This window comes from Phyllobates terribilis, unplaced genomic scaffold (genome assembly GCF_046119375.1).
Source record: "Phyllobates terribilis strain yellow unplaced genomic scaffold, ASM4611937v1 Scaffold_5__5_contigs__length_657084704, whole genome shotgun sequence".
Taxonomy (NCBI): Eukaryota; Metazoa; Chordata; class Amphibia; order Anura; family Dendrobatidae; genus Phyllobates; species Phyllobates terribilis.
This window is the reverse complement of record NW_027362765.1, coordinates 518,004,168-518,029,064: the sequence shown is the minus strand read 5'-3', so window position 1 is coordinate 518,029,064 and position 24,897 is coordinate 518,004,168. Positions and strand designations below refer to the sequence as shown.

Sequence of the window (24,897 nt, the reverse complement as noted above, 5' to 3'; positions counted from 1 at the left end):
TGGCAACATTTCGGATGCATAACAGAACATTTCTCTGTTATGGAACCGAAACATGGCCACAAGGGCTAATAAAGAAGAGTCCTCCACTTTGCTCTTATTTAATCGGTGTGCTGCTTTTATTCTTTTTATAAATCCCTTTGTTTTAAAGGTGTGTGTCCTGAAAGCATTTCACCCACTGTTTAAGATTTGGTAGTGCTCAGTTATGACACATATATTAGGGCTGCCATCACCACCCGGCGTACCCGGGCTAGTGCCGAAGCCCTCGACGAATGGATGGGTCCACTAGCCGTCGGCGACTCGGCACTCTGTTGGGATCATGAGTCGTGGCCCCCCACCCATCGCGTCATACTTTCAACTGTTTTTCGGCATCCTGGATGCCAATACAGTTGAAAACAATGATGGGTGAGGGAGTCGTCCCCTGACGCTCCCTCTCCCATCATTCCCCCTCTGTGTTTGAGCTCTGTGAGTTCTCAGCGCAGCAGGCACGATGATTTTCACTATAGCGCCCTCTGTGCCGAGCAGTGCAGAAGGTCAGAAGACGCTGAGGAGACCAGAGCAGTGGGGAATGGGGTGAGGTATTTGATTTTTTTTTTATGTATGGAGCATTATATGGGGCCCATTATACTGTATTGAGTAATATAGGGGGCCCATTATACTGTATAGAGTAATACATGGGGTCCATTATACTGTATGGAGTATTATATGGGGCCCATTAAACTGTATGAAGTAATATATGGGGCCCAATAAATTGTATGAAGTAATATATAGGGCCCATTATACCGTATGGAGCATTATATGGGGTCCATTATACTGTATGGAGCAATATATGGGGCCCATTATACTGTATAGAGTAATATATGGGCCCATTATTCTGTATGGCGGACTATGTGGGGGCCATTATACTGTATGGAGGACTATGTGGGGGCCATTATACTGTATGGAGGACTATGTGGAGGGCATTATACTGTATGGAGGACTATGTGGGGACCATAATTCTGTATGGAGGACTATGTGGTGCCCATAATACTGTATGCAGGACTATGTGGTGCCCATTATTCTGTATGGAGGACTATGTGGTGCCCATTATTCTGTATGGAGGACTATGTAGTGCCCATTATTCTGTATGGAGGACTATGTGGTGCCCATAATTCTGTATGGAGGACTATGTGGTGCCCATAATACTGTATGGAGGACTATATGGTGTCCATAATACTGTATGGAGGACTATACTGTCCGGTCTAGAATAATTTTTTCATTCTGTGTGACTGCAGACTTTTGAATCCCCCCAGGTCGTGCACTGTGCGCTGCGATGATTCGCCGGTTTTTGAGCTATTGTAGAATTTACAATAGATATCTCTCATGTAATGTAAGAAGTCAGTGAAATCTTTGGCATTGTACGATACCTATATTTCTTATCTGTGCATCATGTATAAGTATCTATTATTTTCATACAGAAAAGTGGGACGATTTTCTTCTCACTTGTCATCAGTGTGCAGTCAGTTTTCTTTTTTCTCACCAGCTATTAATCTTTTACACGACTATTTACAGTTTCCTATGTTACAGAATTGTAATGTATCCGTACATATTGGATGCTATACTGTGGCATCCGGTTTTTTTTCATACTCATAAACTTGAATGGGTGAGTCTCATCCAATTTCAGAGTCAAATCGCTGCATGATACGATTTTTTTTCTCACACTGAATCAGTATGAGAAAAAAATGTTTCTCTCTACGGCCTCATTGCATAACATCGGTCAGTGTGCGATCTGATAAAACATCGGATAGCACACGCCTGATTTATACGCTTGTTTGCACAAGTCCTTGGCGACATTGGACTTCTGGATTGTCATTATTGGTTTATTATTTTCTACATATAAAAATAAATCATGAAAAACCTGTTTAAATGGGCTATCCCAAGTTTGGAAGTTATCTCCTATCTCCGACGATCCAGAGAAACGGAGCTCTGTAGAGCACCATGTAAATAGAGCCGTGGTTGATCATACGCACTGCGGCGCCATTCACATGTGGCTCTTCAAATAACTCCTTTTAGGCTATGTGCCCACGTTGCGGAAATGAAGCAGAAATTTTCTGCTTCATTTCTGCATGTCCTTTCCCGGAAAAACGCATGCGGAATTCCGCAAGCGTTTATCGCGCGTTTTTTGCGCGTTTTCGACATGCGGAATTGCCTTGCGTTTTTGATTGCATTACAAAGGCAATTCCGCATGCGGAAACGCAAAATTAATTAACATGCTGCGGATTTTTGTGCGCATCAAAAACGCTGCGGAAAAATCCGCAGCAAGGGCATAGAACTTGCAGAAACTCATTGGGGACCATGGGGTGCGGATAACCAAGCGTTTTACAAGCGTTTCCGCTGCGGAAATTCCGCATCAAATACGCTTGTAAAACGCTACGTGGGCACATACCCTAAGAGAATGTTGAGGGGCACGACAACGTAAAAGCAAAATTCACTGAGTGGGGCGTGAAGGTGTTATAGTATGTGGGCTGGTGGGGTTCGGGTGGCAGGGCTGCTTTTTTGTCCCAGTCCGGTTGTGTCCTGGTATTTGCTCCATGCTCTTGAGACTGTGCCATGAGACACAGCAAACCTTCTTGCTACCGCATATATGAATGTGCCATCTTGGAGGAGCTAGACCAACTGTGCAACCTAAATAAACTGCAGGTGCCTCCTCATGCTCACAAGGACACTACCTAAATGGCCACCAACTGCAAATTCATTCCTTTTGCGGTTTGTCTTAGTATTGCATTTCATGTGCATCAGTTATTACTTTCATTTGCACCAAAGCAGGTGAAATTGATTCAAAATCACTTCTGCTTCTTAACTGTTTACATTGATTTCCCCGAAGTATAATTGACTTGGGGTTATACTGTTCTGTACAAATGTTCCCCTTAATTTTTTTGAGCTATGTTGTGATATATAGTGTGTGCACAAATATGAGGCAATTTGTATTTTTGATGATTCATTTTAGTATTTAATTACAGTGCTGTCAGTCAATACAAACGGTTAATAAGATTTTGTCATTTTTAGGAGAATATCTTTGCGCAGAATTATTGGACAATTATTAGTGTGTAAAATTATTATGCAACTAAATGAGAAATGCAAATTTTCTCATCTCAATTGTTGATTTTAATCTGTTAAAGTGATAATAATAACCAAACAAAAATAAATTTCTGACATTTCAAAAAAAATATCAGTGACCAATATAGCCACCATTCTTTTCAATAGCAGTCCTAAGCCTTCCATCCATTGAGTCTGTCAGTTTCTTAATCTGTTGACGATCAACTTTTTGGACAGCACACCAAGCATTGCGTCCCAGACACTGTTCAGAGAGGTGACTATTTTTCCTTCACTCTAAATCTAAATCTGTAAATCTAAATTTAAGAAAGGCCCACGAGTTCTCAATAGGGTTTAGGTCATGTGAAGTGGGACCATGTCATTATTATTGTTATTATAGTGCTATTTATTCCATGGCACTTTACATGTGATAAGGTTATACATAATAAAAAACAATCACAATAATCTTAAACAATACAAATCACCGACTGGTACAGGAGGAGGGAGGACCCTGCTCACAGTGTACAAGGGATGGATGAGGATACAGTAGGTGAGGGTAGAGCTGGTCGTGCAGCGGTATGGTGCAAACGAGGGTTACTGCAGGTTGCCGTCTTGTCGGAAGAGGTAGGTCTTCAGGTTCCTTGTGAAGGTTTCCACGGTAGGCGAGATTCTGATATGTTGGGGTGGAGAGTTCCAGAGTAGGAGGGATGCACTGGAGAAATCTTGTATGTGATTGTGGGAAGAGGAGAAAAGAGGGGAGTAGAGAAGGAGAGCTTGTGAGGATCGGCGGTTGCGTGCACGTAAGTACCAGGAGACTAGGTCACAGATGTATGAAGGAGACAGATTGTGGATGGCTTTGTATGCCATGGTTAGGGTTTTGAACTGGAGTCTCTGGGCAATAGGGAGCCAGTGAAGGGATTGACAGAGAGGAGAGGCCGGGGAATAGCGGGGGGACAGGTGGATTAGTTGGGCAGCAGAGTTTAGGATAGATTGGAGGGGTGCGTGTGAGAGTGTTAGAAGGGAGGCCACAGAGCAGGAGGTTGCAGTAGTTGAGGCGGGAGATGATGAGGGGATACACTAGTTTTTTGCAGATTCTTGATTAAGGAATGTACGGATCTAGGAAATATTTTTGAGTTGGAGTCAGCAGGAAGTGGAAAGGGCTTAGATATGTGGTTTGAAGAAAAGATTAGAGTCCAGGGTTATCCTGAGGCAGCGAGCTTGCGGGACTGGTTAGAGTGAGCAGTCATTTACTTTAATGGATAGGTATGTTGGGGTGGATGAGTGAGATGGGGGACAAATGATGAATTCTGTTTTGTCCATGTTAAGTTTTAGAAATCTATCAGAGAAGAAGGATGAAATAGCGGACAGACATTGTGGGATTTTGGTTAGTAAGTAGGTGATATCGGGTCCAGAGAGGTATATCTGTGTGTCATCAGCATAGAGATGATACTGAAAGCCGAGGGACTCTATAAGATATCCATGGTTGAAGGTGTAGATGGAGAAGAACAGGGGTCCTAGAACTGAACTTTGGGGGACACTGACGAGATGAGGAGGTGGTGTGTGAGTGGGAGACGCTGAATCTCCAGTCTGCTAGGTATAAAGAGATCCTAGATAGGACCCAGTTTGTGATGCCAAAACATGAGAAAATCTTTAGAAAGAAGGAATGATCCACTGTATCAAAAGCAGAGGATCGGTCCAGGAGGAGAAAGACATAGCAGTGTCGCTTGGATTTGGCGGTTAGTAGGTCATTGGTGACTTTAGCCAGGGTAGTTTCAGTGGAATGATGTGGTCAGAAGCTAGATTGTAAGCGGTCAAAGAGGGAGCAAGAGGAGTTGTGGGAGGACAGTTCAAGACAGATGTGTTGTTCCAGTAGTTTTGAGGCACAGGGGAGAAGTGACATGGGGCGATAGCTAGACTCAGAGGATGAGTCAAGGGAGGGCTTTTTGAGGATGGGTGTGATCGAGGCATGTTTGAAGCATGAGGAGAAAACACCAGTTGTAAATGATAGGTTGAAGAGATGGGTTAGGGTTGGGATGAAGACTGTGGTGAGGTTTGAGATTAGATGGGATGGAATCGGGTCAAGTAAACAGGTGGTGAGTTGTGATCTTGAGACTAGAGAGGAAAGTTGATCTTCTGTAATAGCAAAGAAGTTGGTTTTGGAGGAAGAGGACTGAGTAGTTATGAGGAGGGGCTGTAGGCCAAAGCTTTCTCTGATGTTATGAATCTTCTGCTTGAAGAATGAGGCAAAGTCTTCAGCTGAGGTGAGAGGAGAGGGAGTAGGTGCTGCGGAACAGAGGAGAGAATTAAAAGTGTTGAATAGCTGTTTTGGGTTGTGAGACAGGGAGGATATGAGAGATGAGAAGTAGGTTTGTTTTGCTTCAGTGAGTGTGGACTTGAAAGTGGTGAGGAACTGTTTGTCATTATTCTTACATCTTTAAAGAAGCACTCCCATCAAAGTTTGTGTCCTCTTAATATATTGCAGACATCATATTACATAGCACTGTGTACTTGCAATTGCTCATTTTGCCTTTTTACCCATCTAATTCTTTTTATTTCCATTAGGTCTATGACATCACGTCATTAAAAACAGACTACCTGAATCCTTCTAAGCTCTATATAAAAATAAGAAGTCTATTTTCCCTGTATGAGTCATGAGTCACTGCAAAAGTCCCTGGCAAGGGGAGGAGGGAGCAGCTGGGTCAGGAATTGAAGAGGGGAATATGATTTATATAAGGATATATAATATAATATTATATAATATTTATCTGCCCTGTGTTTCTACACAGGGCAGATAAAAGAGAAGAATTAGCTGGGTAGAAAGGCAAAATGAACAATTGTGATCACACCCCAATATCTTAGTAGTTTCAAGAGTGCTGTATCCCTCTATAAGACTTTTTAAAAAAATTGACCTTTCAGATTCAGTTAAACATCTTTTTTTGCCCATTTTACCTGAAGAAAACAAGCTGCCTAATAATTCTGCAAACCGGATCTGCTTTATCCAATAAGCATTCAAGTTTATACATCTTGGGAGTTGGAAAATATACATAAAAATAATGATATGGTAAAAATACTCCCTTGCCTAATAATTTTGTACACAGTGTAGTTTGGCAATTTAGTGGCTCAATGGTTAGTGCTGATGCTTTGCTCAACAGTAGTTCTAGATTTAAATCAAGCCAAGGACCACACAAATAGGGTGTTTGCACCATCTTTTCATGTTTTTCATGGTTTTCCCACAAAAACATTTACATTAATAGCCCAGGTGGAGACAAAAATTGCTGTGTGTGATGACAATCTCTGTACAGCATTGCAGAATATATTAGCGGGGTTTAATCAACAGAAAGCACAAGGCTCAAAGAATTGTTTGACTCAAGCATTTAATCTTTCATCTTTTATTTTGTAGAGTACGTAATGCAGCACTGGCAGGAAGACTTCATGTTTGGATATCAGTTTCTCAATGGCTGCAATCCAGTTCTAATCAAAAAATGCAAGAAATTACCAGAGAATTTCCCAGTAACCCAAGAAATGGTGGAATGCAGCCTTGAGCGGAACATTACATTGGAGAAAGAAATGGAGGTAAATGAACAGTTATCTTAAAGTAAAACTCCAGACAAATGCCATAATGAAAGGGGTTATCTACTTCTTAAAGGAAACCCAACATGGTGAAAATGGTATCTGATCTGCAGGCAGGATGTTATAGAGCATGAGGAGCTGAGCAGATTCACATACATTTTTGCAGGAAAAGTTTCAGTAAAACTTACATTTTATTCATTGATATCCCTGGTGTTTGTATACATGAGTCCAGTGGGTGGCGCTATTAACTGATTGACAGACTTCCCTTTATGAAAGTGCATTCAGAGATAGCTGTCAATTACTAGTGACCACCCACTGGACTCATATACATACAAACACCAGGGAATTCAATAAGTAAAATATAAGTTATACTGAATATTTTCCAACAATCCTATACATAGTTCTGCTCAGCTTCTCCCTCTCTATACCATGCTGTTCACAGAACAGACTGCATGTACAACATGACAGTGCCGCCTGATACTCTCCTCTCAGAGTGGCGCCATTCCCACAATGTCAGCTCTGTCTATCCTGGCTGGTCATGTGACATTGTTATGTAGAGACTACCAATCAGTGGCTACTGATTGTCTGCAGCCTTTATTAATCTGTCAAAGCAGATGTCCACTTTGACGGAATACTGACGGGCTGCAAATGATTAGCGTTAATCAATGCAACAATGTCATGTGAACAGCAAGAAGAGACAACACTGGAATGGCGCTGCTCTGGGAGGAGAGTATCAAGTGATTCATATCTGGGGCTCTGAAGCAGTTAAAAAGTAGGTTGTCCAGTAGTGGGCAATCCCCTTAATAAAATGGACCTTCTGAGAACCTTAAATGTTGCATGGTATTCAGCGATAAAGGGGAATTTGCCAAACTGGGGCCTGCAGAGCCTGAAAGTTTCAGCCAATAGCTGTATTATCGTAGCAGGGAGCATTGTTTTAGCAATCTGTGTTGTACATCTCAATTATATGCAAGAATAGTTTTTATTTCCTCTACTGATAAAGGCCTATATTGTTCAGAGCACATGAGAAATTCGGATTTAAGGGACCAGGGTAAAACTATATCCTTTGATGTAGGTCCAATTACCTTATTATTATAAATTTCACTTTAAGAGAAAAATATGACCCTCTAGAGAATAGTATCCAAATGATGTATGTAATAGAATCTGTGCTTTATCTCGTTTTTACAGCAAGATAACATCTTCATTGTTGATTTTCATCTGCTTGATGGCATCTCTGCAAACAAAACTGATCCATGCACCATGCAATTCATTGCTGCACCCATCTGCTTATTGTACAAAAATCTTGAGAACAAAATTGTACCAATTGCTATACAGGTACTGTCAGTGCAAAGTTTAAGAATTTCAAATAAACAGTCATGGAATTGAGTTTAGGTCTGGTCATGAGCTTTATGAAGAAGATCAATGTTATTGCCTTGCCATTTTTTATGGAACGTCACTTCCATTGATATTGAGGGGTCATTGGCCTCTAGCAAAACAGGAGGTCATGATCAGTTTACTGTTAGACAGTTTTAAATCTTAAAGACATTATGAGTAGATTTATTAATCCGGTTCTATATTTGGACAGGTCACTTCTGTCTTACCTTATACTACAGGGTGGGCCATTTATATGGATACACCTAAATTAAATGGGAATGGTTGGTGATATCAGCGTCCTGTTTGTGGCACATTGGTATATGGGAGGGGGAAAACTTTTCCGGATGGGTGGTGACCATGGCGGCCATTTTGAAGTCGGACAATTTGGATCCAACTTTATTTTTTTCAATGGAAAGAGGGTCATGTGACACATCAAACTGATTGAGAATTTCATAAGAAAAACAATGGTGTGCTTGGTTTTAACGCAACTTTATTCTTTCATGAGTTTTTTTTACAAGTTTATGACCACTTATAAAATGTGTTTAAAGTGCTGCCCATTGTGTTGGATTGTCAATGCAACCCTCTTCTCCCACTCTTGACACACTGATAGCAATACACCTGTATTTCATGGTTACATTGATATTTTTTTGTGACTAAATTTTGGCACATGTTGTCACATCTTAAGCCACATCCCTCCTTGTAAAGCCAATAGTTGAGGCATACTCACAATAGTAAATCTGTCCTTAGTATTTGAAGAAAAAGTGGCTCAACAGCATTCAACACTGGGTGAATTTGTTATGCAATGATAATGTCAAACTGGAGGTTGCATAGTTTCACAGTGTTCCCTTTGGCTTTCTCTGGTTATTTTGTATTTTATCTGCTACATTCCAAAACAGACCTAAGTTAAAGAGGGTGTTTCAGATTAAAAATAGGATTTGCATTGTTTTTTTCTAGAAACAGGACCTCTCTTGTCTTAGGCAGGGCCTAAACTTACTTGCTATGGCTGACCTGTAGGATGTCTACAAATATCTCAAACTGAGAATAACCTCGGCACTCAATAGTTCATACAGGGAAAAATATTTTAATGCAGTCCAAAGTCAAAATAAGAAACATTTCGGTCTATCTGACCTTCATCAGTAATAAATAGACTGCTGGCGGATTTTGGAAAGGGAGAAAGGACGCAGTGTAACTAGCTGGATAGGGCTTGTCTGAGACCCCAAGTAGGTGAATATGGAGGAATGCACGTGGTAAGTGGAGGAACGCGGTATCCAACGCTAATTCCTGGTGCTGTAGCAGTGTGTGTGCTATTGAGTGCCGAGGTTATTCTGAGTTTGCAGTACGGGTTTGGACCCTACTCACGCCCTTCTGTCCAGCAATGTAGCAGTTATTGTTCTACAAATATCTCAAGGTATGTCACAGTGTAGAGGGATCATCCTTATTCTCATTTGCACATGGAAACAGGAGAAGCAATGGGATGAAACTGAAAGGGAGAAGATACAGATTAGATATTAGAAAAAAAAAAATGACAGTGTGGGTGATCAATGAGTGGAACAGGCTGCCACGAGAGTTGGTGAGTTCTCCTTCAATGGACGTCTTCAAACAGAGGTTGGACAGACATCTGTCTGAGATGGTTGAGTGAATCCTGCATTGAGCAGGGGTTTGGACATGATGACCCTGGAAGTCCCCTCCAACTCTACCATTCTATGATTCTATGTTGTACGGCCTCCATTTGTCATTGTGACCCACTGACACCTCATAATCACATTGTGGGGGTGCGAATGGGCTTACACAGGGAACTTCCCTCTGATCATGTTGACCATAGAGTTTATGAGATGTAAGGACAATTTTATTCTCTAAACATCTCTCCCAACTATTGGAGCACTCTTTTGTAAAAGCAAAAGAATGTAATTATTAATTTATGTGGACATAACACAATTCTGTTGCTTTGTACTGTATAGCTGAGCCAAACACCAGGACCAGAAAATCCAATATTTCTGCCATCTGATGCTAAGTATGATTGGCTATTAGCTAAGATATGGGCCAGATCATCTGATTTCCACATTCATCAGACAGTTACCCACCTTCTGAGGACCCATCTCCTTACGGAAGTATTTGCGATTGCAATGTACCGTCAACTACCTGCAGTTCACCCTATTTTCAAGGTAATATCTTTTTCTATATGTTACACATATTATGCAATGTGTTACTTTGATGTTGCAAATTTAAGATGTATGATGTAGCTGACTGCTGGGAAATGTGATTTAGGCGGCTATTCAAGGAAATGTTCATTTGTGTAATAGCCACCGCTCATGGTTTATTGTATGTTGGGGCATACACAGAGAACTTGTCCAACATACAATAACCAATTACAAAGACATGTGGGTACATAGAATATCTTTACAACTATTTTCCACTTAATAGAAACTTGAGCAACAAGTATTTTAAGATGAAGTCTTGTGTAATTCTAATTTGTGCTAGATTGTACATTTCCTGTCACATCATGGAAATATTAAAATAAGGAAATAGTAGGATATTTTAGGCCATGCTCAATTGGTAGAGGCAGTGGCATCGAAGTGGTTGGCAACAGCAATCAGAGCTAACTAGCATGTGCTGGCTGTATAACGCAGGCAGCACCCACAGTGTATGGAGTGAGCTCAACTTGCTCCCTATTCCCCATATCCATCATATACATGTAGAATGAATATTGGGAAAGGGTTATGTTACAAAGGAAAGTGGATGGTTCTACTCAATGATTGGTCATTTCTTTGTATAAGTGTACATTCAGAGACGTGTCAATCACTGAATAGGAACGTCCACTAAACTCTTAAGCCCAAAATGAACAGAGTAATAAATGAGTACATTTAGATTATAGTAAATGTTTTCCTACAATATATATTTATTAATCTTCTAAATTTGTCCTGCTCTGCAACAAACTCAATCTTCAATGTGAGAGGTTAAAGAGGTTTTCCCACGAACGAAAATTCATTTTAATCAATAGATCTTGGAATAATAATAAGTTCCACAATTGGATGTGTTTAATAAAATGTTCCTGTGCTGAGATAATCTTATAAGTGTTCCCCTGTGTAATGTCTGTGTCTGACCTTGTATGGAACATGGTCTGATCATACCACATCTCCTGGACAGGGGAGGAAGAAAAAGAGTATACAGACATTACAGCACGGGATCACAGCTGATTCTTTTTGTGCGGCAAAACATTTCCTGCCTGTTTTTAAACAATGTTGTATTTCAAAGAAAGAATCAGCTGTGATCCCGTGCTGTAATGTCTGTATACTCTTTTTCTTCCTCCCCTGTCCAGGAGATGTGGTATGATCAGACCATGTCCCTGTACGGTCAGACACAGCCATTACACAGTACACAGCAGGGGCACATTTATAAGATTATCTCAGCACAGGAACATTTTATTTAAATACATTCAATTGTGGAAGTTATTAATATTCCAAGATCTATTGATTAAAATGAACTTTTGTTCATGGGAAAACCCCTTTAATGATTGCTAGATTTCATCCACTTTTCTCTTGCTGACCATTAGATGCTGCCAAAATACCTAAAAAGTTAAAGTGCCCTTCCTCAATAGACTACAAAATGTAAACCTTTTGCAAAAATCTAATCTCCAAAAAAAAATAATGTAAGATTTTTATAGAATAAAAATGTGTTCACTTCCAATTGAAGGCTAAAAGATGTTTGCAATAAACCAAGGGAGGACATCATTGCTTAACAGATAATATAAGAGTTCTTCCTTTTTTTTTCTTGAGTGCATTTCCACATGTATTAGTCACCAGTTTGTGCAATTCCAGGTTTTTTTTTGAATGTTTGGATATTTTACAAGCTGCAAAATGAATTTCAAATCTATGAGATAAATACACAAAATTATTTAGGTGGATAACTTCAGTTTAATAGTATACTGTGTTACTGCCAAATCTCACTGCAGCCAAAAAATGCAAAGTTCAATTTTCTGCTTCCCCATAGTACCTTAGCACTGAGTATAAGTATTTGCATACCCACCTGATTCTCATTCTGAAGTTTGGCACATTTTATGAGAACAAAGGTCTCTGTGTTGTCTGTTGCATATTAAAGTCCACATACTGGTTAAAGAAGCACTCCTCCTCCCATCAAAGTTTTTATCCTCTTAATATATTGCAGTCATCATATTATACAGCACTGTGCACTTACAATTGCTCATTTTGCCTTTTTTCCCAGTTAATTCTTCTCTTTTCCATTAGGTCTATGACATCAAGAACAGACTAGCTGAATCCTTCTAAGCTCTATGTAGAAACGGGAAGTCTCTTTTCTCTGCACGAGTCATCATTAGGACTACAATGCTATGTCACTGCAAAAGTCCCTGGCAGGGGGAGGAGCGGAGCAGCTGGGTCAGAGGTTGAAAAGGGGGGATGACTTGTGCAGAGAAAAGAGACTTACTGTTTCTATATAGAGCTTAGAAGGATTCAACTAGTCTGTTTATGATCTCGTAATGTCATAGAAAGGCAAAAGGCGCAATTGTAAGTACACAGTGCTTTGATGGGAATGCTTCTTTAACCAGTATGTGGACTTTTATATGCAACCTACAACAAAGAACTTTGTTCTCATAAAATATGCAAAACTTCAGAATGAGAATCAGGTGGGTATGCAAATACTGAATATAGGAAATCCAGAAAACATGATCTGTTGGGGGCTGTGAGGACTGGGGTTTGGGAAACACTGCTCTAGAAACTGAATGAAAAGCATTAATAACAGTTGAAACAAAACTATCAATTAAACAATAAATCTTATTATATATAGATATGTATTCTAATACTATTTATAAAAAAAATAGGCAAATAGAAAAATTAAACTGTTGCCTATTGATGACTTTTTGTTATTTCTAAAAATGGCTTCTCAGAGCTGGAATCTGGTTGTTATTGGCTACTCTTCTTTCTCTTTGCGTCAGTTTTAATAAATCTCCCCCTAAATGTTTTAATGTGCGCTTCATTTTATGTTTCAGCTTCTGATACCGCATGTAAGATTCACTATAGCAATCAACACGAAGGCACGGGAGCAGCTAATTTGTGAATGTGGCCTCTTCGATAAGGTTTGATTCATATGCATTTTATTCTTCAGCTTTTGTTACTTGCTAATGATGTAGAAAGATATTCTATACTACTACTATGGTTGTTGCACTATTAGTAGTATATGTTTTTCTGTATGTTTTTCTTAGGATATGGTGATACAGAAAAATGTAACATATTATACCGTATTGTGCGGACTATCAGACGCATCGGACCATAAGACGCACCCCAAATTTTGAGGAGGAAAACAGGAAAATAAACATTTATAATAAAATGGTGGTGCGTCTTATAGTCCAAATTTACGATAGCTTCCCGGGAGGGCAGCGGTGGAGCGGGGTCACAGGAGGCAGGGTCACAGCTGCAGGAAGTTGGCGGCAGGACTGGGGCGATGCTGCGGGCCCTGGGCTTTCAGAAAATGTTGGAGGTGAGCAGGGTCCCCGCACCGCTTCCCACTGATTTACCGGCGGTGGGCTTCGGAAAATGGACGCCAGAGGCGGTGCAAGCACAGTTTGAGATCTCAGGAGCCAAGATCCTATTCTACTCATGTGCTGCCTCCGGCGGCCATATTCTCGTAGCCCACCACCGGAAAATCAATGGGAAGTTCAGGGACTCCACTCGCCGCCGACATTTTCTAAAAGTGTATCTTATAATTGAAAAATACAATAAGTTTAATAACTCAATAAGGCAACAACATTCAGCTGGTGAAATAAGTATGGAACCTGTCACCAATTTTCTAGGTAAGTATATTTCTAATGGTGCTATTGACATTAAATTCTCACTAGATATTGGTAACAACACAGGCAAAGAAATCAAACCATAGATGTCCACAAATTACCATATTTTTTTCGGATAATTAGACGGAGCAGACCATAAGACGCACCTAGGTTTTAGAGGAGGAAAATAGAAAAAAAGTTTAAGCAAAAAAAAATGTGGTCATGATGCACTGTTCTGGGAGAGGGGGAATGCTACTGACACTGTTATAGGGGTAACGCCCCCCATCCTGATATATATATGCCCCCATCCTGGTATATATTGCCCCCGTCCTCCTCCTGGTATACATGGCTCCTACCCCCATCCTGGTATATATGGCCCCCCATCCTGGTATACATGGTCCCCCATCCTGATATGCATGGCACCCCCATCCTAGCATGCATGGCACCCCCATCCCCATCCTGGTATTCATGCCACCCCCATCCCCATCACTCTGCACACATAAAAAAGTAAAGGATTCTACTCCCCTTCCCTCTGTTCCAACGCTGTGTCATGTTCTGATGCTAGCAGCTGATCTCAGCTTGTAAGCAGCGCATGATGTCACTGTCATGCGCCCTCACACGCTGAGGTGAGCTGCCAGAATATTCACTGCTCCCCACGCCTGGGACCATGGGCATGGGGTGCAGTGAATGTTCATTTTCCTTTATAGCGTGCACATATGATCGCAGAGAAGATGCAGGGGCTGGTGGCTGCAGCTAACACTGTGCGCGCTATTAAGGAAAATGAATATTCATTGCTCTCCACTGCCATGGGCATGGGGAGCAAAGAATATTAATTTTCTTTAACAGCGGGCACAATGTAAGCTGCAGCAGGCGGCACCTACCTCCTGTAACCCGCTCCTCCGCTGTTGCCGCTCCCCACACAACCCCCATCATCTACAGCTGGACTGTACATCCGGACTATAAGACGCACTCCCCACTTTCCTCCAAAACTTTGGAGGAAAAAAGTGTGTCTTATAGTCCAAAAAAATACGGTAAGTTATGTGTAATAATGAAAAATTGCACGGGGAAAAAGTATCGAACACGCTTACTGAAATTTATTTAATATTTCATACAAAAACCTTTGGTGGTGATGACAGCTTCTCCTGTATGGAGAAACTAGTCGCATGCATTGCTCAAGTGTGATTTAGAACATTCTTTCACACAAACACAATTCAAATTCTGAAGGTTCCGTGGGCTCCTTCTATGAACTCTGAGCTTTAGTTCCTTCCATAAAGCTCCATAAATGACCCAGGTGATTGGCTGGGTCATTCTAGCAGCTTTAGTTTCTTTCTCTGAAACCAATTGAGAGTTTCCTTGAGACTGTGTTTGGGATCATTGTCTTGCTGAAATGTCCACCCTCGTTTCATCTTCATCATCCTGGTAGATTGCAGCAAATTTTTGTTAAGCACGTAACTCACTCATACGGGGTAACGGGAATAATAAAGCCTACAACATAGAGAAGCCGCACCCACACCCTTCTGGTCCCTATAAAGACAAGACCATCCCTAGCCGCACAAGTAAAAACACCACCTCGGACCTGGCTCCCTAAAAGTCCGTCGAGGGGTTTCTCATATCTCCTGAGGAACCAGAGAGGAGGCTGCTGTGCACAGCTAACCAGGAGAGAGAAAGTGTGCAGAGGAATAGGAGAAACAGGGTGAGAAAACTTAAAGCACATGCATGAAGGGGGAATTAAGAACTAAGGAGAATAATAAAAGAAACAGGAATAATCTCTCACTAACATAACTGAGGAGAAAGGAAAGGTGGTGGGAAGGCAGACAAACAAATATACAGCAGAAATACAAAAGGTGTCCCTTCGCTGAAGGGTTGGAACTCCTTAGCACTAATGCACTTAGAAGTATAGCCAGCAAGGAACTGTAGTGAAAGGAGAATATATATAGCCCAACCCATAATATGATAGAGCAACTAAAACGGGACAGGGGGAAACACCTGAAGAGGAGTAAACTCAGAAAGGAAAAATAAAGGTAATAGGAACCATCAGCATAAATACAGGGAAGAAAAGGGCAATAGCTCAGCAGACAAGAGAATCGACCACAAATAAAGAGGTCACTGGATTGAACCTCCAAACCAAGCCATGACATTTTTATCAAGAATGTCTAGGTACATTTGTCCATTCATCCTTCCTTCAATGATATGACGTTTGCCAGTGCTATACCATGATGTTCCCACCTCCAAACTTCACTTTTAGTATGTCTTATTTAGGTGATTTGTAGTGTCGTTTGGCCTCCAAAGAATGGTGTGAATTATGGCATCCAAAGAATTCAATTTTGGCTCATCTGACCAGACTATATTCGCTCAGTATTTCACAGGCTTGACTAAATGTTGTTGAGCAAACTGTAAATGTGCTTGAACATGCTTTTGTTCAGCAATGGAGTCTTGTGTGGTGGACGTGCATACAGGCCATGGAGGTTTTGTGCATTACTTATAGTTTTCTTATAGTTTTCACCGCATTGTAGGCCATTAGTTTAACCAGCTGGTATTATTTATCACTAAGTGGCAGGATTTCTTTCTAATTACTAATAGATTTCAGCTGATGTCATGACTTTCCATGGCTTTTTACATTTATCCTTCTTCATGTGTTCAATACTTTTTCCCTGTTTCATTTCTCATTATTACACATAACTTAATTTATTGATTAGACGGATTGTTACTAGTGATGAGCGAGCACTAAAATGCTCGGGTACTCGTTGCTCGGGTCGAGCAAATTGGAATGCTCTGGTGCTCGGTCCGAGTAACGAGCCCAATGTAAGTCTATGGGAAACTGGAGCATTTTTCCGGCAGCCACCCCCCCCCCCCCCTCAGCGGTCTGCAAAGGGCTTAAAAATTGCCCAAATCGATGGGAACAGTGCTCAAATTACATGAGAACAGCATGGGGAAGACCCCTGGAAGCATCTCTGACTCCCAGGTCACTGCTTTCAACAATGTTTTCAGAGGTATTACGCCACTTATACGGACTCACAATAAAACATACAAAAACAAAACCAAAATGGATTTTCCTGCGAAAAATGTTAAGGATGTTCATTTATTATTCCAGGGTATGACTTGTAAATAAGGCAAAATAAATATACAAAAACAAAAATGCTCCTCCACACCTTGGGCTATGTTCACACTTAGCGTTTTTGATGCGTTTTTGCACTTTTGCATTGCTTTCAACAGTGAAAAATACATTCACCGGTAAATGTCATTTTAACATTTTACTACCTTATCTTGCCATGTGGTGTATGAGATATGATCAGACACATCCAGTTTCATTTATGAAGGAGGGATTGTGAAAGTCACAAACACTATTTTTATAGGGCCATCAGGCGGCCCTTACTTTCTTAAAGGGCCAGCAGTCGGCTATGCTTTGTTGTTCCCATTATTAAAGAGTGGGTCTCCTATACTGTTATTGGGTATGCAGTGACTGCAAGGGCTGCCAAAAATTTGGACACACCCCAATACCCCTTTGAAGAGACATAGAGGAGGGCCTTAGTAAAAAAAATGTTCCCATTATAAAGGAGTGGGTCTCCTATATTGGGAATGCTCATGGAGTGACTGCAAGGGCTGCCAAAATTTGGGAAAACCCCAATACCAATTTAAAGACACATAGAGGTGGGCCACAGTAACGACATGTTCCCATTAGAAAGGAGCGGGTTTGCTATACAGTTAAAGGGTATAATATACCTACAAAGCACAAATGTAGAGTCATAAAAAGATCCAAACATTTACCGTTTTAGAAATAATCATGATTTTATTAAACACTAATCATACAAACATGATAATAAAAGAACTGTGCTCATATTAGCAACAGTACAAGAGAAAAATTCCTCATAAATATTTAGAACAAGATCCAGATGTAGGCTCACAATCAGTGCAGTGCAAACAACAGGTGAAAAAAAGGGGGCAAAAACGGGTCACGGATCCGTGTGTACCTGACACTTGTCCCGAGTCACAGGTGTGCATGAAAATGTATATCGTGCACATATGGGGTTATAGTAAATCTTATGTATAAGGCAAGAAATATCCTTCTAGAATAGTCAACCCCATGACTCAGGGACCATGTATCCAAGTCACAGATCCGGCCTCAGTAAATATGCATAAGAGTGTATAATTGTAATTATTAATAATCAAAAATGCAAACATAACAGCATGGTAATTACCTGCCCTGTGTGATTGCACCGCTTGGTTCAGTGCTCCTACGCACGTTTCGGTGCTCACGGCACCTTCTTCAAGGGGAATGACCTGATGAAAGCAGTATTGTATGTTTCTTTTAAGCTGCAGCCGCAGCTGTGTCATTGACTGTGAATCCGGACATAGCGGCGTATGCGCACGTCCGGCAACGTACAGAGAACGGGAGGGGAGATCCCCGAACAAGCGCTATGCAGGTATTAACCCATTAGCATCAAATATTGAATATCAAATATCACAAATTAAATGCATCATTCATACATGGATATACCAAAATAATGAAAAAAAGAGGGGCATAGGGAGGGGGGGAGGGAAGAACATATCAATCATGGAACACAGAAAAGTTGGGGCGCCCACAAGATGGTGGGCCAAGAAACCCTCAGAAATTAAGTCCAGTGGCACCGATCCGGTACTCTGCGCTCCATTCACCATCCCCTATCACGTATTGCACACATACCCATAATGTGAAGTTGACCACATGAGACCCATGTCCACATCGAGTCCCAATAAAGAGAAATTGTCATCTAAATTATGTTACATATGGGGGACTCCACATGTGCGCGGGTGCACTTATTACAGATAACACCATTACAAATCGGTCATATTTATATCTCAATCAAGGGCCCCTCAAAACATTTTAATTTGTTGGTTACTCGTCACACTTATAAAAAGAGAGAGGTCCTATGTTCACAAAATAAAGGCATATGGGTCAAGATCTTCCCCCCACACCATGAGGAGATACAGGACTGCGTGCAGATATCCTGTTCCATGTAGAATGTCCATATAAACCGTAGCGAACGATAGGTCAGGAATCATGAAATGTAAACCGTCACTCCGATAGAGGATACAGAATTCTAAAATAAGGACAAAAAAACACCAATTAACATCAGTTCATATTAAAAAAACAACGAAGAGAAAAGAGACCACACTACACAAAAGAGGAGAAACTAAGTTTTTCATTTAATCCCTTTGGTGTCACTGTATCGAGTGTAACGATCCAGCGACACTCCATTTGGGCAAGGAGGCGTTTCATGCCGCCTCCCCTAATGCCACAGCGAACTCGATCTATGCCTCGGACCTTAAAAGAGGATGGATCACATCCATGTGTGGATCTGAAATGTCTCTGTATTGTCTTAAGACCCATCAGGTCCAAGACTTCTTTAGCTGCCAAAATGTCTCGCACATGCTCCCTCGTTCGGACCCTCAGCTCCCTAGAGGTGAGGCCCACATAGATTAAGTTACAAGCACATGTGGCATAGTATATCACATATGCTGTATTGCACGAAATATGGAGGGTTATTTTAAACTGTTTTGCACCATCTGATGATTGAAATTCATGTGCCCTCACCATATTCCAGCAGCCCGCACAATCACCACATGGAAAAAAGCACCACCTGGGACCCCTGGATCCGAGCGGGGGAGCAGGCCGAGCCACATAGTGGCTCCTCACCAACAAATCCTTGACATTGTTGTTGCGTCTTGAGGTCAGATAGGGACGATCAGACAGGGTCGTGGCCAATGTTGGGTCCGTCCTCAAAATGTTCCAATGTCTCTCTAAAATGTGGCGGATGGTATTCCACTCAGAATTATACGTAGAAATAAAACGTATAGGATTATCAACAGATTTCCTGTCCGTCTTTTTATTCAGCAGCTGTGACCTAGGAGTCTTTTTAGCTCTAATATATCCCCTGTTGATGCATCTCCTGCTGTAACCACGAGATAAAAATCGTTCTCGTAAGTCAAATGCTTGATTTTCAAAACCAGCGTCAGAGGAGCAATTTCTCCTCATCCGCAGGAATTGGCCGGTGGGAATGGCACGAATTGTTGTAGGGTTATGTGCAGAAGACGCATGCAACAAGGAATTTACAGATGACTCCTTTCGGAAGACATCTATTTCAATAGAGCCATCCTTCGCAACCCTAAATTGGATGTCAAGAAAGTCAATTGAATTTTTGTGGTATCTGTATGTGAACCTAATGTTGGAGCTGTTGCGGTTCAGCCCCGTCATAAATTCTCCAATCTCTGATTCAGGCCCCTGCCAAATAATCAGTAGATCATCAATATATCGATACCAGCACTGCACATAGGAAACGGCGAGTGCACTGGCGTCTAAAATCTCTCTTTCCCAGTAAGCCAAAAAGAGATTAGCATACGACGGCGCACAAGCTGCGCCCATGGCAGTACCGCGTTTTTGGAAGTAGAATCTGTCCTTAAAGGTAAAAAAATTATGGGTCAATATGAAACGCAACAGCTCCAAGAGTGACTGCAAGGCTTGCCAAAATTTGTGAAAACCCCAATACCAATTTAAAGACACATAGAGGTGGGCCACAGTAACGACATGTTCCCATTAGAAAGGAGCAGGTTTGCTATACAGTTAAATGGGTATGCAGTGAGTCCAACGGCGGCCAAAATTTAGGAAAAACCCCAATACCAATTTAAAGACACATAGAACTGGGCTTCAGTAACGACTTGTTCCCATTAGAAAGGAGCGGGTCTGCTATCCAGTTATAGGGTATGCAGTGAGTCCAACGGCTGCCAAAATTAAGGAAAAACTCCAATACCAATTTAAAGAGACATAGATCTGGACCTCAGTAACGACATGTTCTCATTAGAAAGGAGCGGGTCTGCTATCCAGTTATAGGGTATGCAGTGAGTCCAACAGCTGCCAAAAATTTGGAGGAACTCCATTGTCCCTTGCAAGAGACGTAGAGGTCGGAGGGCCTCCTGAAAACAATGTTCCCACTATTAGGAAGTGGGTCTCCCGTACTGTTTGCCTATGCAGTGAATGCAACAGCTGCCAAAAATTTGGAGGAACTCCAATGTCCCTTGCAAGAGATGTAGAGGTTGGAGGGCCTCCTGAAAACAATGTTCCCATTATTAGGAAGTTGGTCTTCCATACTGTTTGTGTATGCAGTGAATGCAACAGCTGCCAAAAATTTGGAGGAACTCCAATGCCCCTTGCAAGAGACGTAGGTATGGTGATATGGTAGATATTGTGGTGATATGATGGTGGAGGATGAGAATCAGGAGAAGGAGGAGGACAAGAGCAAATAGACACAATCAGGGAGCGTATACCCATGTCTGTGTGTGAAGACAGAGGTGCATGCGAATAGCTAGACCTCCCCAAAAAAAAACACTATTTCAGTTTATGCTACGCTGCTATCATTCGGTGGTATTGAGAAGTCAGGCCCAATCCAGCCCTTGTTCATTTTTATAAGTGTCAGTCTGTCAGCATTTTCAGTTGACAGGCGGATGCGCCTATCGGTTATAATTCCACCAGCGGCATTTATAACCCACTCTGACAAAACGCTAGCGGCAGGGCAGGCCAGGACCTCCAAGGCGTAGAGAGCCAGTTCATGCCACATGTCCAGCTTGAATACCCAATATTATAAGGCACAGAGGAATCACAGAGGAAGTTGGTACAGTCGGCAAAGTTCTCCCTCAGCATCTTCCGAAACTTTTCCCTCTTTGTGAGCGTACCCCGCGCCTCAGGGCCTGTGCGATGGGTCTGAGAAAACTGTCCCGGAACTTTGACAGTGTTCCCCTGCCTCTGCTGGATTGCATTTGTGTCTCTCTCGTCTGTACTCCTTGGTTATCCAACGAACTGTGACCTCTGCCTACAGCGTTTTCAGATGGGAATTTTTTTAATAATTCCGCAACAAGGGCATTCTGTCCCATTTTAATAGGCCTGTCCGGCAAGGGAATAAGAGACAGAAAGTTCTACTTGTAGCGTGGGTCTAGAAGTTTCACCAACCAGTAATGACTGTCACCCAAAATTTGGACAACGCAAGGGTCACGGGAAAGGCAGCGTAACTCAGCCATGTGTGCCAGACTGCAAAGACGCAAGACTTCCGTGTCCTCACCAAGAGGACGACTGACCATGCTCTCCTCCTCCTCACACCCTGTCCTCAGGCCATCCATGCTGAACAGATGGCATGACAGTTGTGCAAGTAGTACCGTCTGTAGCGCAGGAAACGAGCTCCTGTTCTTCCTCCTCCTCTTCCTCATTGTCACCCAGTCCATGTTGGGATGAGATGAGGCTGGGTTGTGTGGAATCACCCTGTATGGTTCCTTACTCCATCTCATCATGCTCCGGCTGCAATGCATCCTCTTTAATTGTCAGCAGAGAGCGTTTCAGAAGACAGAGAAGCTAATTATGGCATCATCACCGCTCACCATCTTGGTGGACTCCTCAAAATTTTGGAGTATGGTACAGATGTCGGACATCCATGTCCACTCCTGAGGTCTTATGTGTGGAGTCTGACCTGAATGCCAACGGCCTTGTTGATGCTAGGAGTCAACAACTGCCCTCTTCTGCTCACAAATCCTTCCCAACATCTGCAATGTAGAGTTCCAATGTGTGGGGACATCGCACACCTGTCAGTGAGCTGGAAGCTGCAAACGCTGCGGAAGCACGGCAAGAGTGGCAGAAGCTGTAGCTGACTTTCTAAAATGGGCACACACACGGCGTAATTTGACAAGCAGATGCGACAGATCTGGGTAGGTTTTGAGAAACCGCTGAACCACGAGGTTAAGCACATGGGCCAGGCATGTGTGAGCTCGCCTCGCTTCAGAGCCGCCACCAGGTGTCGGCCATTGTCACAAACGACCATGCCAAGCTGTAGGGTGTCAGCGGTGTCAGCCACAGATTTGCCTGCTCTTTCAGAACTGTCCACAACTCTTCAGCGATGTACAGTTTGTCACCTAAGCATATTAGCTTCAGCACAGCCTGTTGCCGCTTGGCCGAGGCAGTGCTGCAGTGCTTCCAGCTTCTGACTGGTGTGGTCATTTTGGAGATGGAGGCTGAAGAGGAAGAGGTGCAGGAGCTTTAGAATGTGGGGGCAACCCTGATTGACCCAGAGCCCGCAGTCCACAGGGTCCCGAGGACGTATTCCGTCCCAAGGTCCGACTGGGTCTCGGCTTCCACTATATTAACCCAGTGTGCCATCAGCGAGATGTACCGTCCCTGCCCACAAGCACTTGTTCACGTGTCCGTGGTTATGGGGACTTTCCCAGTAACTGCTTTGTTGAGGGCATGGCCAATGTCGTGGGACGCGTGCTCGTGTAATGCGGGGACGGCACACCGGGAGAAATAGTGGCGGCTGAGGACTGAATATCGAGGGACGGCCGCCATCAAGTTGCGGAAAGCTTCCGTCTCCACGAGCCTAAAAGGCAACATTTCGAGTGCAAGCAGTCATAAAATGTGTTAATTTAGTAGTGTGGTCTCTGGGGCATTGCCTGCGTATTTGCGCTTGCGTTCCAAGGACTGGGGTAGGGACAACAGAACACTGCGCTGGGACAAGGACGTGGACGTGTTTGCTGATGGTGCTAGGCAAGAGTGTGCAACGACACATGCAGGGCAGGAGGCATCTTCGCATGCGCCATGGACAGGGGATTGGCGTGCACGCAGAACAGCAGAAGAAGCAGTGGTGTCACCCGCAGACACTGTTGTTGGACCCTGGGGTTCGGCCCACTTAGTAGGGTGCTTTGCTGCCATGTGCCTTATCATGCTGGTGGTGGTCAGGCTGCTAGTTTTGCTAACACTGCTGATGCTGGCCTGGCAGGTGATGCAATTGGCCTTTTTGGGGTTATCTGCAGAGTCTTTAAAAAACAACCAGACTCGGGAAGACCTAACAGTTGTTCTGGCAACTTCTGTCATGTTGGTGTTATGGGGAATGCTTTCCCACCTGGTGTCTGTGGCCACCACACTGCTTCTTCCTGCCTGTTGTGGTGCTACGCCTCCCTCCCCCCTGTGTTCTGCTGTACTCGCTCTGCAAGTCCCCCTGCCAGGTTGGGTCAGTTACTATATCATCTAACACCTCGTCTTCCACTTCGGACTTCCACTCCAAGTGTGGGATCAGTTGTCTCTGGGCACTCGGCATGGTGGGAGGAAGGAGGATCAGGGTGAGCAATATGCGGTCCAGACTCACGGCTACTAAGACTTGACCGTGTGGAAGACAGGGTAGTATTGGTGGTAGCAAAGTGGAAACTGGAAGCATTATCTGCTATCCCACCAACAACCTTTTGACATTGCTCTGGGTTCAATAGTGGTGTGCTGCGGTCCCCTAGCAATTGGGACAGGAAGGTCGGGCAACAAGATGTGGGTGTTTGTTGTGGCACAATTTCAGCTTGTCCACGGCCTCTGCATGCACCATCACCATCATGTCCACTTCCCTGTCCCTTGCCACGCACCTTGCCCATTTTAAATGGAGGACAATATTTTCCATCTTCACTAGAAATGGCTGATTTTGGAACAGTTATATGTGATACGTCTGACAGAGAACCACGGTTTTAAATAGCAGGCCTGTAATTTACTAATACTATTCTTCAGAGACCTAGTGTGAATAGCTTGACCGACACACTGCAACGAAATGGAAGGCAGAAATGGCTGATTTTGGAACACCGTTATATGTGAGATACGTCTGACAGAGAACCACGGTTTTAAAGAGCAGGCCTGTAGTTTTGTAATACTATTCTTCTCAGAGACTTAGTGTGAATAGCTTGACCGATACACTGCAATAAAATGAAAATGTAAGTCAATATTTTCCACGTTCAGTTCAAATTTCTGGATTTTTATCGCTGTAATATGGAAAAGATCTGGTTGTATTCTGCAGCGTTAACAAGTAAATGGAGCAGAAAAAATGTGTACTCTGTATTGCTTTTTAAGCAAATAATCAGGATTAAAAAAAAAAAATTGTCCCTGTCCCCTGATATATGGGGCTATGTATACAAATATATGTCAGAATAGCAGTAGCAGACAGGACGTTCAATGGACCCTCTTTCACTATATGCACTGCAGTCTGCCACATACACTGCCTTCCTGCCTAATTCCTGCTATCACCACTGAATATATGCAGCTGGATTAGCCCTCAGAAGGACTGTTAGTT

At 42.6% G+C, this 24,897-nt stretch overlaps 1 protein-coding gene across 1 annotated transcript in view; it reads left to right on the top strand.

The window, feature by feature from the left end:
- Positions 1 to 24,897, top strand: part of ALOX5 (arachidonate 5-lipoxygenase) — a 128,889-nt gene that overhangs the window by 77,632 nt on the left and 26,360 nt on the right. Inside the window, exons 6-9 of the mRNA XM_073685699.1 lie at positions 6,470 to 6,642; positions 7,825 to 7,971; positions 9,969 to 10,172; positions 13,010 to 13,096. Of these exons, the coding sequence (XP_073541800.1) occupies positions 6,470 to 6,642; positions 7,825 to 7,971; positions 9,969 to 10,172; positions 13,010 to 13,096 (611 nt within the window). The remainder of the gene's footprint in view (positions 1 to 6,469; positions 6,643 to 7,824; positions 7,972 to 9,968; positions 10,173 to 13,009; positions 13,097 to 24,897) is intronic.